Below are 17,693 nucleotides of genomic sequence, written 5' to 3'. Positions count from 1 at the left end.
TTTTATTGTTACTTTTTATTTTATTTTATACTTTAGTTTATTTATTAAATATTTTTCTTAACTCTATTTCTTGAACTGCATTGTTGGTTAAGGGCTTGTAAGTAAGCATTTCACGGTAAGGTCTACACCTGTTGTATTCGGCGCATGTGACAAATAAAATTTGATTTGATTTAGTTTCTTCTCAGCTGCATCCGATTCAGTAATAACTGTCACCAAGTTGTAATCTCTTGTGGACAGATGTGCCAGGTGTCTGAGATTACAAGGATTGGAGGCTCAATAGGCTCTAATTATCTACCCATGTACAGTGCCTTGCAAAAGTATTCATCCCCCTTGGCGTTTTTCCTATTTTGTTGCATTACAACCTGTAATTTAAATGGATTTTTATTTGGACTTAATTTACATTTTAGTCATTTAGCAGACGCTCTTATCCAGAGCGACTTACAGTTAGTGAGTGCATACATTTTTCATACTGGCCCCCATGGGAATCGAACCCACAACCTTGGCGTTGCAAGGGCCATGCTCTACCAACTGAGCTACATACACAAAATAGTCCAAATTGTTGAAGTGAAATTAAAAAAAGAACTTGTTTCAAAAAATTCTAAAAAATAAATAAAGGAAAAGTGGTGTGTGCATATGTTTTCACCCCCTTTGCTATGAATCCCCTAAAAAAAATGTTGAACATCCCACGGAGCACCATTAAATACATGATTAAAAAATCGAAAGAATATGGCACCATAACAAACCTGCCAAGAGAGGGCTGCCCACCAAAACTCACGGACCAGGCAAGGAGGGCATTAATCAGAGGCAACAAAGAGACCAAAGATAACCCTGAAGGAGCTGCAAAGCTCCACAGCGGAGATTGGAGTATCTGTCCATAGGACCTCTTTAAGCCGTACACTCCACAGAGCTGGTCTTTACGGAAGAGTGGCCAGAAAAAAGCCATTGCTTAAAGAAAGAAATAACCAAACACGTTTGGTGATCGCCAAAAGGCATGTGGGAGACTCCCCAAACATATGGAAGAAGGTACTCTGGTCAGATGAGACTAAAATTGACCATCAAGGAAAATGCTATGTCTGGCGCAAACCCAACACCTTTCATCACCCCGAGAACACCATCCCCACAGTGAAGCATGGTGGTGGCAGCATCATGCTGTGGGGATGTTTTTCATCAGGGACTGGGAAACTGGTCAGAATTGAAGGAATGATGGATGGCGCTAAATACAGGAAATTATTTTGGGAAACCTGTTTCAGTCTTCCAGAGACTTGAGACTGGGACGGAGGTTCACCTTCCAGCAGGATAATGACCCTAAGCATACTGCTAAAGCAACACTTGAGTGGTTTAAGGAGAAACACTTAAATGTCTTGGAATGGCCTAGTCAAAGCCCAGATCTCAATCCAATTGAGAATCTGTGGTATGACTTAAAGATTGCTGTACACCAGCGGAACCCATCCAACTTGAAGGGCCTGTAGCAGTTTTGTCTTGAAGAATGGGCAAAAATCCCAGTGGCTAGATGTGCCAAGCTTATAGAGACATACCCCAAGAGACTTGCAGCTGTCATTGCTGCAAAAGGTGGCTCTACAAAGTATTTACTTTGGGGGGTGAATAGTTATGCACGCTCAAGTTTTCTGTTTTTTTGTGTGTGTTATTTCTTGTTTGTTTTGGGGGGGGGTGGCTACATTAATTTGGCAGACCTAACTTGATTGACCCTCTTTTTAGAAGGCCTAATCATATTTGTATTAATATGTTGTTAATGCCTATAGGCTATAGAGATGCATTCAGGTAATAAACTCATTATTATACATCAACATTGTAATTTGATTACAATCATTTATTGTCAATCATTGTTTAATTATATACAGTTGAAGTCGGAAGTTTACATACACTTAGGTTGGAGTCATTAAACCTCGTTTTTCAACCCTCCACAAATTTCTTGTTAACAAACTATAGTTTTGGCAAGTCGGTTAGGACATCTACTTTGTGCAATTGCAACAAATTGTTTACAGACAGATGATTTCACTTATAATTCACTGTATCACAATTCCAGTGGGTCAGAAGTTTACATACACTAAGTTGACTGTTCATTTAAACAACTTGGTAAATTCCAGTAAATTATGTCATGGCTTTAGAAGCTTCTGATAGGCTAATTTACATCATTTGAATCAATTGGAGGTGTACCTGTGGATGTATTTCAAGGCCTACCTTCAAACTCAGTGCCTCTTTGCTTGAAATCATGGGAAACTCAAAAGAAATCAGCCAAGACCTCAGAAAAAGAATTGTAGACCTCCACAAGTCTGGTTCATCCTTGGGAGGAATTTCTAAATGCCTGAAGGTACCACGTTCATCTGTACAAACAATAGTACGCAAGTATATACACCATGGGACCACGCAGCCGTCATACCGCTCAGGAAGGAGACACGTTCTGTCTCCTAGAGATTAACGTACTTTGGTGCGAAAAGTGCAAATCAATCCCAGAATAACAGCAAAGGACCTTGTGAAAATGCTGGAGGAAACAGAAACAAAAGTATCTATATCCACAGTAAAACGAGTCCTAATTTGACATAACCTGAAAGGCCGCTCAGCAAGGAAGAAGCCACTGCTCCAAAACCGCCATAAAAAAGCCAGACTACGGTTTGTAACTGCACATGGGGACAAAGATTGTACTTTTTGGAGAAATGTCCTCTGGTCTGATTAAACAAAAATAGAACTGTTTGGCCATAATTACCATCGTTATGTTTGGAGGGAAAAGGGGGCAGCTTGCAAGCAGAAGAACACCATCCCAACCGTGAAGCACGGGGGTGGCAGCATCATGCTGTGGGGGTGCTTTGCTGCAGGAGGGACTGGTACACTTCACAAAATAGATAGAAACATGAGGAAGGAAAAGTATGTTGATATATTGAAGCAACATCTCAAGACATCAGTCAGGAAGTTAAAGCTTTGTTGCAAATGGGTCATCCAAATGGACAATGACCCAAAGCATACTTCCAAAGTTGTGGCAAAATGGCTTAAGGACAACAAAGTCAAGGTATTGGAGTGGCCATCACAAAGCCCTGACCTCAATCCTATAGAACATTTGTGGGCAGAACTGAAAAAGTGTGTGCGAGCAAGTAGGCCTACAAACCTGACTCATTTACACCAGCTCTGTCAGGAGGAATGGGCCAAAATTCACCCAACTTATTGTGGGAAGCTTGTGGAAGGCTACCCGAAACGTTTGACCCAAATTAAACAATTAAAGGCAATGCTACCAAATACTAATTGAGTGTATGTAAACTTCTGACCCACTGGGAATGTGATGAAAGAAATAAAAGCTGAAATAAATCACTCTCTACTATTATTCTGACATTTCACCTTCTTAAAATAAAGTGGTGATCCTAACTGACCTAAGAGAGGGAATTTTTACTAGGATTAAATGTCAGAAATTGTGAAAAACTGAGTTTAAATGTATTTGGCTAAGGTGTTGTAAATATCCGACTTCAACTGTATATATTTTAAATAGTCTACTCTATTACCCTATACATCACATTAAATGACAAGTGTTTTCCACTGTTACATTCATTTGACCTAATTCGAATGATTGCCCTTTATTAGCAATAGCATATTTTTCCTTGAAAGGGTAGTCTATGATAGGCCTTTATATTTGTATTGTCTTCATTTGTTAAAACCTTGTTAGGCTATACAATTAAGTAGATTAATTAACTGATAATACATTCATACATTACTTTTTTTCCAATAATTTTTGAATATGATAGAATATTGCATTCGATTATATATCTTATGTGAATAATATTCATTAATGTTAATTTGTGTATTAATAATAATAATCTGATAATCAGGCTGAAATGTAATATTTCTCCTATTTTTCATGTCCATATAGAATGGACATTCGTTACCTGATTATCAAAAGCACTCTGGTATATGGACCCCCATCTAGAGAAGTTGAAAGAGAGAGGCTTAGCCATACCAGACAGATTCCTGCAATTACCACAAGGCCTTGGATCCTACAATAGATACCAGGAAACACGACACAAGGCACCAAAACTAAGTCAAGATCAGCTTCGGGATCATTGCAGTCAGCTCTCTATCTCAGTATCCCAGCCCTGGGCACACCGGAATCACTTCACAGGTATTTTAATGAATTTATTGTGTAATTTTTCTATATCAATTAAGTTTGTGGCACACTACTACTACTTGTAGATTCATGTCAAACATATTGTGTCTGATATTGTAAAATGTCACCATTTATTCAGGAAATGTAAAATGTTCATTTTCAAAAGTAAGTGTAAGCTTTATGTTTTAAAACTCTCAACTAATACTGCCTGTACTCCTTGTTCATATTAGATCTCAGAGAAGATGTGGTGCATCTAACAGAGTCCATAGCAGCTTATGCATCCCACTTGGAGAAGGTGAATCAAGCAATGACCAGACGTCACCAACAGCCCACTCCCCTACGTACACCAGAGATGTTTTATGGTACAATGTGGACTGGTCAGCCCCCAGTACAGCACTCTTTTACAAGCTTTGGAGAAAGTGCCCCAATACCACCCCCTCTTTCTACTGGACTTTGCTCCTGAAGATAGATTCCAGAGAAGGAAATGGATTGACAACTTGAAACTTCCATTGACTTTCACTTTGTACAAGTATGCCTGTAGTCCCGTGTAGCTCAGTTGGTAGAGCATGGCGCTTGCAACGCCAGGGTTGTGGGTTCGTTTCCCACGGGGGGCCAGTATGAAAAAAACAAAATGTATGCACTCACTAACTGTAAGTCGCTCTGGATAAGAGCGTCTACTAAAATGTAAATGTAACTACCTAGGCACTCTGACATTCATATGGAAGGTATCCTCACATAGCAATGGCGTTCATGAGACCAGGAAAGCTTCTGTCATCTCCACACTGAGAAAAGAAATACCAACATACCACACTAGAGCAATGCAAAAAGCATTCCTGAACAAATACACACATGCTGCCAAAGTGAACAGATACTTCCTGAGAGAAATGTATTGGTTTCTGACAGATGACAAGAGTTCAGCAAACAATGATGAACAGGGCCTACTTGATGAGAGAGTATTCTTGTTCCTCCTTGGTGATGACCCAGACCTGATCATGGATTTAAGGAAGCTGAATGGCAAACCACAATCTTCATTCCAGCCCTTTTGGGATGAAGTACAGTAGTATTTGTATGAATACACAGCTCAGGTCAACGATCGTAGACATGGGGAGTACTTGTACTTACCTTTTGCTATATCAGTTGATGACTTGCGTGACATAGCGGAAAAGCGTCTTCCACCAGAAACTAAAATACCATCAATACAGTGGCAGACATCCAAGCATTGCTCCTGTGAGTGGGCCAGTTATAGCAGCTGCTGACCATGATTACCACATCAGTGGACTTGCACCATCTGTCATGTTGATCCCAGACATCCCAGCATCTCCATCTAGTTCATTCTATGATGGGAAAGTTCATGTCACTGTCAAGGACAAGGTTTTCCAGCCATCCGGCCCCCTTCGACACAGAGTTGAAAATCTCAGCATCCTCAGAGGAGAGAACTACAGTGAAGATGATATATCTCTCAACAAGTCAATCTTGATCATTCAATCTGATGGTGGGCCAGACCACAGAACCACATATGCCTCTGTTCAAGCATGCCACACACTCCTGTTTGTTCAACTGGATCTTGACATGCTTATCGCCTGTAGAACAGCACCAGGTGACAGCTGGGCCAACCCTGCCGAGAGAGTTAATTCCCTTCTAAACTTGGGGCTTCAGGGAACAGCCCTGGCTAGGGAGAAGATGGAAGAATCAAATGAGAAGCGTGTGAAGAAGTGTAGCACAATGACAAGCCTACGTGAAACAGCCAACAAACAACCAGACGTAAAAGAGGCTTTTGAAATGAGTATGCATCCTGTTGCAGCTCTTGTGAGTGGCCGGTGTCGTGGAAATTCTAATCAAAAGGAAGAGAGACTGCAGATTCTTCAAACAATCATGCTTTAATATCGATTAATTATTGCAATAATGGAGCTGGTCAACGAACCACCCGTAGGTGATTAATTGAGAGCCCAACAATACAAAAAATGCAGAGGTCTTATATAGTAGACCTAAAATGCTTAGTCATGGCTGGTTCCACCCCTCCCCTTGGCTTAGTTCTCTGAAGCAAAGAAGACTGTTTCCCAATCTATCTCTATCCTGACACCAAATATAGAACATGTAAAGAGGAGTGCTGCCATGGTCAGTGCAAAGGTGAGAGCGACCATCAGCTGTGTTGAATGTGAGAAACAAAGGTGCATGTATGCCAAAAGCACGCTGTCTATAGAAGAACTGAAAGCAGTCCAACGCATTCGGGATGAGAACATTTTTATATGTGGTTCAGAGCTTTTCCAAGAAGACAATCCATATAACGAGCAGATAGTTGCTTTCAAGGGGCTAACCTGTGGAATGCAAGTGGAGACGCAGTATTACTCACAGTGTCATTCCCAGATGTGTGTGTCCATTGTGGATGTTCAGATGTTCTTGGGTGGGAATAGGTGGTGAGGCTCAAACAACAATTCCAACATGTCAGGCCAAAGTGGGAAAGAAGGAAAGCAGTTCATTATGAGTGCTCCAATAAATCTTAAAAAGAAATGCACACCATAGAGACCAGAATAAACAACAAACAAAGGACAAAACAGACCGTGCTATTGTACAGTAAAAAGCAGCAGTTGATTGTGCTATTGCCTCTGACCACAGAACATTGGCCGTCATTTTCATTTCCAGTTGATTCTACATGTTGAATCGCCATTGTTTGTTGACACCCAGTAGGTGATCTACTGCACACGGCCAACTTTAGTTATGGTGTCTTGTGACGCTGTTGTCTGGCCTTTATTTAAAAAAGATGTATATATACTAGGGCTGTCAAAAATAGCGCGTTAACGACGTTAATTAGTTGTTTGCTGTTAATTACGTCAATTTTTTTAACGCATTTCACGCATGCGCAGTGTGACAAATTATTCAGGTCAGGAAAGTGGTTGGGAGCTAGAGGCGAGATGGAGCAAGGTGAGCAAAGTGGGCCTATTGACGGATTCAAATATAAAAAGAATGATGATGGTACAGTTAACAAGTACAAGGTTATTTGCAAGATTTGTAAGAAGGAGTTTCAATTTCACCGGAGCTGTTCAAGCTTGAAGTACCATGTCAACGCCAAACATGCGTTTGCTGGGCCGTCAGATTCTGTCATCGCAGCCCTGGACAATCAGGAGCACAAACTCGTTTTGCCGACCGCAGCAGAGTGGGATAAACTGCAGAGGCTGGAGACACTTCTAGAGCCATGCAGGTAAATCAGTCTGTAACTTATCAAATAACATCGCTTTGATTATTTTCTGGAATGAATTAAACCAAGTCAAATATCAATAACATGTATCTATGTAAAAAATAATGATGATGATAATAATAATAATAATAATAATAATAATATGTTGATAACCACTGTTCTAATAATACACTGTCTCTGTGTGCATGTGTGTGTTTGTGTGCGTAGGTATGTAACTGAGCTCCTGGGTGGAGAGGCCTATGTCTCCTGTTCTGTGGTACTACCTTCTCTCTGCCACTTGCGTCTCAAGATGGAAGCCTGTGATGAGGACCCTGCATATGTGGTGAGATTCAAGACCAAGTTCAAGGAGGACCTAGCATCCCGTCAAGAACAGCTCAACAATGCATGGCTCCAGATTGCTACAGTTTTGGATCCTCGTTTCAAAGACTTGAAATGCCTGCCCAAGACAGACAGGGAAGAGGTGTGGACCACACTTGAAGGGATGCTGCAACAAGAATCACCCAGAAGGTCTTCACAGACACATGATGATGGGCCACCCAGGAAGAAAATCAGCCTTCTGCAAATGGGCTCAGATTCAGAATCAGAAGATGAAGAGGTCCAACCTGCCATACAGAGGTACAGAGCAGAGCCCACCATTAAATTGGAGGACTGCCCCTTGAGGTGGTGGGCATCTCATTCAGGAGCCCATGAGAAGCTGGCCTCACTAGCTCACAAATATCTAGCCACTCCTGCAACCACTGTTCCCTGTGAACGACTTTTCTCAGTTGCAGGTCACATTGTGAACAAGAAAAGGTCAGCTTTACTTTCAGAAAATGTGAACAAGTTAGTTTGCCTCAGCAACTGGCTGAAAGATGATGAAGCTCAGTAGATTTGAAAGGTGATGTTCAAACAAAAAGACCAGTTTCAGTGCAACATGTTATAGTAGTTAGCAACTGGATTTTTGAGCAACTGGATTAAAGAATGGAGGAAAAGGTAAAAGATTGTTCTTTGGTTTGATTTAAAAGTTTTATTGAAAATGTTTTTTTCCACAGATGACTCAAATTGTGCAAAAATGTGGTAGGTCACTGTTATGATTTGACTACATTTATTGCTTTCTGTTCAATTGAATACTGTAAATTGTACATCCTGGTTAAGAGGAATGCCAAAGAGGAAGTGATGGAACATTACAAAGACAAATATTATGGTGTGTAGTATGTTTCAGCTTGATTTAAAACACCATTATTTGGCTGTGTTAATAAACAGACATAATATGAAAAGTATGTATCTGTGTCCTGTTATTTATCTTTTGGTATGCATTTCAGAAAAAAAATGGTTAGGATTCAGGTGTAATTGCAAATAGTGATTAATCATGATTAATCCACTGAAAATTCTGATTAATTTGATTAAAAATTTTAATCATTTGACAGCCCTAATATATACACTACCAGTCAAAAGTTTGGAAACACCTACTCATTCAAGGGTTTTTCTTTATTTGTACTATTTTTTAAATTGTAGAATAATAGTGAAGACATCAAAACTATTAAATAACACATATGGAATATTGTAGTAACCAAAAAAGTGTTAAACAATTGAAAATATATTTTATATTTGAGATTCTTCAAATAGCCACCTGTCACGGATTCTGCCGAGGCTGCCCCTCCTCCTTGCTCGGGCAGGTTTCGTCGTTCGTCGTCACCGGAGTACTAGCTGCTGCCGATCTATGTTCTATGTTCTATGTCTACCTGTTGTTGTCAGATTGTTTCACACCTGTTGCCCATCTTGTAATTACTCCGCCCCTATTTAACCCTGTGGCTCCCATTGTGTTCTGTGCGTGTTTGTTGTTTGTTTTCGGATGTCGTTAGTGAGCGGGTTATTTCCTCCCTGCGTGGAGGTTTATTGTTTCTTTACGTGTTTCAGTAAAGATATGTTTTCTTTGAGTTCTGTGTCCTGCGCCTGACTTCGTCTACCGCATTACACTGACACCGTGACAGAAACACGCACCAATATGGAGTCAGCAGGAACAACTGGATCTACTGAGACGATGGAGGAACGAGTCCAACGTCAAGAGACGGTACTTCAGAATCTCGGTGCCACAATGGAACGAGTGTTCCAGATGATGCAACGAATTGAGAGAGGTGGTATTCCTTCCCCATTGCCAACCACACAACCACCTACAACACTGGCTGCCACTTTGCCACCTGGGTCCAGTGGAATTCGGCTCTCGCTCCCGAGGGCATATGACGGTACACCTGCCGGGTGCCAGGGATTTCTCCTCCAGGTAGAGCTCTACCTGGCCACCATTCACCCGGCGCCCTCGGGATACGAGAGCGTGTCCGCCCTCATCTCCTGTCTATCGGGCAGGGCGCTTGAGTGGGCCAACGCCGAGTGGGGAGGTATAGACTCGAGAACTGTCCGCTACGAGGATTTTCCGGGCGGTATTCGATCATCCACCTGAAGGGAGAGCGGCGGGAGAACGTCTGGTCCACCTACGACAGGAGATGAGGAGCGCGCAGGATTTTGCGCTGGAGTTTAAGATTTTAGCAGCCAGCGCGGGATGGAATGAGCGGGCCCTTATCGACCACTATCGTTGCAGCTTAAGGGAGGACGTCCGTCGGGAACTGGCCTGCAGGGACACCAATCTCAACCTGGACCAACTGGTGGACATGTCCATCAGGTTGGATAACCTGTTGGCAGCCCACGGACATTCTGATGGGGGGCTGTCCATTCCATCCCCCAGCACCTCCGAGCCTACCCCCATGGAGCTCGGAGGTGCTGCAGTTAGGGAGACTGGGAGAGGGACCGTCCCCTGCAGCAAGTGTGGCCGCAGAGGACACACTGCTGGTCGGTGCTGGGAGGGTTCTCAGGAGGTCGAGGCAGCAGGCAGAGCACTGGTCGACCGTCTCAGGTGAGTAGGCCCCCGACTAACCCAGAGCTCCCTGTTGCTAATATGTGTATATGTGACATTATGTTTCCAGAATTTTCTCCCCATTCCCAGCATAAGGCGCTAGTAGATTCAGGCGCGGCTGGGAATTTTATTGATCGCCAGTATGCACGTAGTCTAGGGATTCCCACAGTGTCTGTTGATAAACCTTTCCCTGTTCACGCATTAGATAGTCGCCCGTTAGGGTCAGGCATAATCAGGGAGGTCACCGCTCCACTGCTGATGATGACGCAGGGGGGTCATGAGGAGAGGATTAGCCTCTATCTGATTGATGCTCCTGTGTATCCTGTGGTGTTGGGACTTCCCTGGTTAACCATTCATGACCCCACGATTTCATGGCAACAGAGGGCTCTCAAGGGATGGTCCGGTCAGTGTTCAGGGAGGTGTTTAGGAGTTTCCTTGGGGGCAACTTCGGTGGAAAGTCCAAACCAGGTTTCCACCATGCACATTCCATCCAAGTATGCCGATTTGGCTATCGCCTTCAGTAAAAAGAGGGCGACTAAATTACCACCCCATCGTCCGGGGGATTGTGCGATATATCTCCAGGTAGGAGCTGCACTTCCCCGGAGTCACGTGTATCCTTTGTCTCAGGAGGAGAAGGCGGCTATGGAGACATATGTCACCGAATCTCTGAGGCAGGGATACATTCGGCCATCCACTTCACCAGTTTCCTCAAGTTTATTTTTTGTGAAGAAGAAAGATGGTGGGTTACGCCCGTGCATTGATTACCGTGGCCTAAATCAGATTACCATCAAGGACAGCTATCCATTACCTCTGATAGCTAGTATGACGGAATCATTGCACGGGGCACGCTTCTTCACAAAATTGGATCTCAGGAGCGCGTACAACCTAGTGCGTATCCGTGAGGGAGATGAGTGGAAGACGGCATTTAGTACCACCTCTGGACATTTTGAGTATCTGGTCATGCCATACGGGTTAATGAATGCTCCATCAGTTTTCCAATCATTTGTGGATGAGATTTTCAGGGACCTGCACGGACAAGGGGTAGTGGTGTATATTGATGACATCCTTATATACTCCGCTACACGGGCCGAGCATGTGTCCCTGGTGCGTAAGGTGCTTGGAAGACTGTTGGAGCATGACCTGTATGCTAAGGCAGAGAAATGCCTGTTCTTCCAGGAGTCCATCTCTTTCTTGGGGTACCATATGTCCGCGTCAGGGGTGAGGATGGGCGACTCCTACCACGGTAAAGGAGGTGCAGCGATTTTTGGGTTTTGCCAATTACTACCGGAGATTTATCCGGGGCTTTGGTCAGGTAGCAGCTCCCAATACCTCGTTACTGAAGGGGGGGGGCGGTGCGTCTGCGGTGGTCAGCTGAGGCGGACAGGGCTTTTAGTCGTCTGAAGGACCTGTTTACCTCGGCTCCAGTGCTGGCTCATCCGGACCCCTCCTTAGCCTTCACGGTTGAGGTGGATGCGTCCGAGGCTGGAATAGGCGCTGTACTGTCTCAGCGCTCGGGTACGCCACCTAAACTCCGCCCCTGTGCCTTCTTTTCGAAGAAGCTCAGCCCGGCGGAGCGCAACTATGATGTGGGGGACCGGGAGCTGTTGGCTGTGGTCGAAGCTCTGAAAGCGTGGAGACATTGGCTTGAGGGGGCTAAACACCCTTTACTCATTTTGACTGACCACCGCAATCTGGAGTACATCCGGGCAGCGAGGAGATTAAACCCTCGCCAGGCAAGGTGGTCCATGTTTCTCACCCGTTTTGTTTTCACCCTTTCTTACAGGCCAGGTTCCCAGAACGCTAAGGCAGATGCTCTGTCCTGACTGTATGACACGGAGGGGAGTTACGTGGAGCCCACTCCCATACTTCCGGCGTCATGTCTGGTGGCACCGGTGGTGTGGGAGGTTGACGCGGAGATCAAGCCGAGGCTGCCCCTCCTCCTTGCTCGGGCAGGTTTCGGCGTTCGTCGTCACCGGAGTACTAGCTGCTGCCGATCTATGTTCTATGTCTACCTGTTGTTGTCAGATTGTTTCACACCTGTTGCCCATCTTGTAATTACTCCGCCCCTATTTAACCCTGTGGCTCCCATTGTGTTCTGTGCATGTTTGTTGTTTGTTTTCGGATGTCGTTAGTGAGCGGGTTATTACCTCCCTGCGTGGAGGTTTATTGTTTCTTTACGTGTTTCAGTAAAGATACGTTTTCTTTGAGGTCTGTGTCCTGCACCTGCCTACATCTACCGCATTACACTGACACCGTGACACCATGCCTTGATGACAGCTTTGCACATGCTTGGCATTCTCTCAACCAACTTAATGAGGTAGTCACCTGGAATGCATTTCAATGCATTTCAATTAACAGGTGTGGCTTCTTAAAAGTTAATTTGTGGAATTTCTACCCTTCTTAATGCGTTTGAGCCAATCAGTTGTGTTGTGACAAGGTAGGGAGGGTATACAGAAGATAGCCCTATTTGGTAAAAGACCAAGTCCATATTATGGCAAGAACAGCTCAAATAAGCAAAGAGAAATGACAGTCCATCATTACTTCAAGACATGAAGGTCAGTCAATACGGAAAATTTAAAGAACTTTTAACGTTTCTTCAAGTGCAGTCGCAAAAACCATCAAGCGCTATGATGAAACTGGCTCTCATGAGGACCGCCACAGGAAAGGAAGACACAGAGTTACCTCTAATGCAGAGGATAAGTTCATTAGAGTTACCAGCCTCAGAAATTGCAGCCCAAATAAATGCTTCACCGAGTTCAAGTAACAGACACATCTCAACATCAACTGTTCAGAGGAGACTGTGTGAATCACGCCTTCATGGTCGAATTGCTGCAAAGAAACCATTACTAAAGGACACCAATAAGAAGAAGAGACCTGCTTGGGCCAAGAAACACGAGCAATGGCCATTAGACTGGTGGAAATGTGTCCTTTGGTCTGGAGTACATATTGGAGATTTTTGGTTCCAACCGCGTGTCTAGTTTCCACCGTAAAGCATGGAGGAGGAGGTGTTATGGTGTGGGGGTGCTTTGCTGGTGACACTGTCTGTGATTTAATTCGAATTCAAGGCACACTTAACCAGCATGGCTACCACAGCATTCTGCAGCGGTACGCCATCCCATCTGGTTTGGGCTTAGCGGGACTATCATTTGTTTTTCAACAGGACAATGACCCAACACACCTCCGGGATGTGTAAGGGCTATTTTACCAAGAAGGAGAGTGATGGAGTGCTGCGTCAGATGACCTGGCCTCCACAATCCCCCGACCTTTACTCGGAAGACAGAGTAAAGGAAAAGCAGCCAACAAGTGCTCAGCATATGTGGGAACTCCTTCAAGACTGTTGGAAATGCATTCCAGGTGAAGCTGGTTGAGGGAATGCCAAGAGTGTGCAAAGCTGTTATCAAGGCAAAGGGTGGCTATTTGAAGAATCTCAAATATAAAATATATTTTGTTTTGTTTAACACTTTTTTGTTTACTGCATGATTCCATATATATTAAAAAATCCTCCATATCTTATATGCGTAATAATGTTGGCAGTTCATGTGAAGGATTGTTACCTACAACCAGGATTGGCATTTTTGGCAAGCAATTTTTGGCAAGCAATTATTATTTTTGTGATTCATCCTGTATTGTCCCATCATCATTACCCCATAGCAACAGATGTGGGATACATACACACACACTCCCCACAAACAACCACAAGCTCAAATGTTCAACAGTTGATACATCCCCGAGCCCAACTCAAGAGAAGACTTGATGTGCGAATGCATATACAGTTGTAGCTGTTTGAGAAGGCATGCAAAATTGAGCAAGAATGTGGAGATTTGATTAACCAAGTCCTAGCTGATGGTGCTCAGATACACCCCCCTACCCTGAAACACACACACACACTGGTCCCCCGTTGTGACCATTTTCTCAAGTATCTCTGTGCCACCAGGTCCACAATAATTTGCCACCTCTCTGATTGTCCAAGTGTGACACCCTCCCCATGGGTTACTGCAGCTAGTGTTGCCAGCACTGCCACTACCTGGGTCGGGGCACCCCACCGGAATCCCCACCGGCTAGGTACAAGGTCATCAAGGTTCTCATTAGCAGCTTTGAGAAATTCCTTGTATATTATGCTCACCCATCTGGGGGCTTTGGCTTTATTGGACCAACCCTGCCAGGCAGGCTCAGACTCTTGAGGGGGCATTGCTGCTTTAGTGGGTCTCTGACCGCATTTATCTTTCTGTTTTGGCTGCATACTACTTGAAGTAGGCCTATAAAAGAAAATGATTTCTCCGTAGTGTGTGGGTTGCTCAGGTCTGTGTCTAGGGTACAGGGTTGGGAACTGCTGAGAGGGCCCTCATCGACCACTATCGGTGCAGCCTGCGAGAGGACGTTCAACGAGAGTTGGCCTGCAGGGACACCAATCTAACCTTCGACCAGTTGGTGGACATGTCAATCCGTCTGGATACCCTGCTGGCTACCCGCGGACGTCCGGAGTTGGGGCCGTCCATTCCATCCCCCAGCACCTCCGAGCCGAGCCCTATGGAGCTCTGGGGTGCTGGCGCTAGAGAGAGGAGGAGAGAGATCCGGAGGGAGGCCGTCCCCTGCACCAACTGTGGCCGTAGAGGACACACTGCGGTTCGGTGCTGGGGAGGGCCTCCAGGGGATCGAGGCAACAGGTCACGCACTGGGGAGTCATTCCAGGTGAGTAGGCACCCAACTCACCCAGAGCTCTCTGTTGTTCACCTGTGTATACCTGTAGTATTCCCCCAGGTTGCATCTCATTCCCAGCATAAGGCGCTAGTCGATTCAGGCGCAGCTGGGAATTTTATTGATCGTAATTTTTGTGTTAAGTTAGGGATTCCCCTCCTACCAGTAGATGTGGCTTTCCCTATTCATGCCCTAGATAGCCGTCTGTTGGGATCTGGTTTGATTAGGGAGGTCACAGCACCACTAAAGATGAAAGCGCAGGGTGGTCATGAAGAGATCATTCAGTTATATCTGATCGACTCTCCTGCGTATCCCGTGGTGCTGGGGCTTCCTTGGTTAATCGCCCATGACCCCACCATTTCGTGGCAACAGAGGGCTCTCAAGGAGTGGTCTGACCAGTGTGTTGGGCGATGTCTAGGTGTTTCCGTAGGGGCAACCACGGTGGAAAGTCCGAACCAATTGCCCGCATTGCACATTCCTCCTGAGTATGAGGATTTGGCACTCGTGTTCAGCAAGACTAGGGCGACGCGATTGCCACCTCATAGACAGGGGGATTGTGCGATAGACCTCCAGGCAGGTGCTGCACTTCCACGTAGTCATGTGTATCCTCTGTCTCAAGAGGAGAAGGTGGCTATGGAGACATACATAGCCGAGTCTCTGAGACAGGGATACATAAGGCCCTCCACTTCTCCTGCATCCTCGAGTTTCTTTTTTGTGAAGAAGAAGGATGGAGGGTTGCGCCCGTGTATTGATTACCGTAGTCTCAATCAGATCACTGTGAAATACAGTTATCTACTTCCTCTGATTGCGAGTATGACGGAATCATTACACGGAGCGCGTTTCTTCACAAAACTGGATCTCAGGAGCCCCTACAACTTGGTGCGCATTAGGGAGGGAGATGAATGGAAGACAGCATTTAGTACCACCTCAGGTCACTATGAGTATCTCGTCATGCCATACGGGTTAATGAATGCTCCTTCAGTCTTCCAATCCTTTGTGGACGAGATCTTCCGGGATTTGCATGGGCAGGGTGTAGTAGTGTATATTGACGACATACTAGTTTACTCTTCTACACGAGCCGAGCATGCAGCCCTGGTGCGTCGAGTGTTGGGTAGGCTGTTGGAGCATGACTTGTATGTCAAGGCAGAGAAATGTCTGTTTTTCCAGGAGTCCATCTCCTTCCTGGGCCATCGATTGTCCGCGTCAGGGGTGGAGATGGAGATTGACCGCGTTTCAGCCGTGCGTAATTGGCAGACTCCAACCACGGTTAAGGAAGTGCAGCGGTTTTTGGGTTTTGCCAATTACTACCGGAGGTTTATCCGGGGTTTTGGACAGGTAGCAGCTCCCATCACCTCCCTGCTGAAGGGGGGCCCAGTGCGTTTGCAGTGGTCAGCTGAGGCGGACAGGGCGTTTGGTAAACTGAAGGACCTGTTCACCTCTGCTCCGGTGCTGGCGCATCCGGATCCCGCTTTAGCGTTCCAGGTGTAGGTGGACGCGTCAGAGGCCGGTATTGGGGCTGTACTGTCTCAATGCTCAGGCACGCCCCCTAAACTCCGGCCCTGCGCTTTTTACTCTAAGAAGCTCAGCCCGGCGGAACGTAATTATGACGTGGGGGACAGGGAGCTGCTAGCCGTGGTTCAAGCCCTAAAGGTGTGGAGGCATTGGCTTGAGGGGGCTCAACATCCTTTTCTCATTCTGACTGACCATCGTAACCTGGAGTACATCCGGGCAGCTAGGAGACTGAACCCTCGTCAGGCTAGGTGGACCATGTTTCTGGCCCGGTTTGTGTTTAAGCTCACTTACATCCCAGGGTGTCAGAACGGTAAGGCAGACGCCCTGTCCCGGCGATATGACACAGAGGAGAGGTCCATTGAGCCCACTCCCATATTGCCGGAGTCTTGTCTGGTGGCACCGGTGGTGTGGGAGGTCGATGCGGAAATCGAGCGGGCGTTACGCACCGACCCTACTCCTTCAGAGTGTCCAGTGGGGCGGACGTACGTTCCGCTCGAGATTCGGGATCGTCTCATATATTGGGCTCATACGTCACCCTCCTCTGGACATCCTGGTATTGGCCGGACAGTGCACTGCCTTAGCGAAAAGTACTGGTGGCCAACATTGGCTAAGGACGTGAGGGTTTATGTCTCCTCCTGCTCGGTGTGCGCTCAGTGTAAGGCGCCTAGACACCTGCCCAGGGGAAGTTACAACCCCTTCCCGTTCCACAACGGCCGTGGTCTCACCTCTCGGTAGACTTTGTCACGGACCTTCCCCCCTCCCAGGGGAATACCACCATTCTGGTCGTTGTGGATCGGTTCTCTAAAGCCTGTCGTCTCATCCCAATGCCGGGTCTCCCTACTGCCCTACAGACTGCTGAGGCTTTGTTTACCCACGTCTTCCGGCACTACGGGGTACCCGAGGATATAGTGTCTGATCGGGGTCCCCAATTCACCTCTAGAGTCTGGAGGGCATTCATGGAACGCTTGGGGGTCTCGGTTAGCCTTACCTCGGGTTCCACCCTGAGAGTAATGGGCAGGTGGAGAGAGTGAACCAGGATGTGGGTAGGTTTCTGAGATCATATTGCCAGGACCGGCAGGAGGAGTGGTCGGGGTATATCCCCTGGGCGGAGATTGCCCAGAATTCTCTTCGCCATTCCTCTACTAATCGGACCCCTTTCCAGTGTGTGTTGGGGTATCAGCCGGTTCTGGCACCATGGCATCAGAGCCAGATCGAGGCTCCTGCGGTGGATGAGTGGTTTCGGCGCTCGGAGGAGACATGGAACGCTGCGCATGTACATCTGCAGCGGGCTATCCGTAGGCAGA

General features: G+C 46.0%; 2 protein-coding genes across 2 annotated transcripts in view; both read left to right on the top strand.

The window, feature by feature from the left end:
• Window positions 1-4,708, top strand: part of LOC121545074 (muscleblind-like protein 3) — a 97,008-nt gene extending 92,300 nt beyond the window's left edge. Inside the window, exons 6-7 of the mRNA XM_041855445.1 lie at window positions 3,872-4,120; window positions 4,336-4,708. Coding sequence (XP_041711379.1) covers window positions 3,872-3,928 — 57 coding nt within the window. The 3' untranslated portion in view covers window positions 3,929-4,120; window positions 4,336-4,708. The remainder of the gene's footprint in view (window positions 1-3,871; window positions 4,121-4,335) is intronic.
• Window positions 4,709-7,124: 2,416 nt separating this feature from the next.
• LOC121547178 (zinc finger BED domain-containing protein 4-like) lies at window positions 7,125-8,175 on the top strand. Its single transcript, XM_041858318.1, has 2 exons — window positions 7,125-7,301; window positions 7,506-8,175. The coding sequence occupies exon 2, from the start codon at window positions 7,588-7,590 to the stop codon at window positions 8,164-8,166; it is 579 nt and encodes a 192-aa protein (XP_041714252.1). The 5' UTR covers window positions 7,125-7,301; window positions 7,506-7,587; the 3' UTR covers window positions 8,167-8,175.
• Window positions 8,176-17,693: the final 9,518 nt, after the last annotated feature.

This window comes from Coregonus clupeaformis, chromosome 3, assembly GCF_020615455.1.
Source record: "Coregonus clupeaformis isolate EN_2021a chromosome 3, ASM2061545v1, whole genome shotgun sequence".
Classification (NCBI taxonomy): domain Eukaryota; kingdom Metazoa; phylum Chordata; class Actinopteri; order Salmoniformes; family Salmonidae; genus Coregonus; species Coregonus clupeaformis.
Note: the sequence above shows the minus strand (reverse complement) of the source record. Positions and strands in the feature narration are given on the sequence as shown.

Excerpts from the sequence above, each read along its gene's own strand:
- LOC121547178 (XM_041858318.1), top strand. The coding sequence starts at position 7,588 with ATGGAAGCCTGTGATGAGGACCCTGCATATGTGGTGAGATTCAAGACC.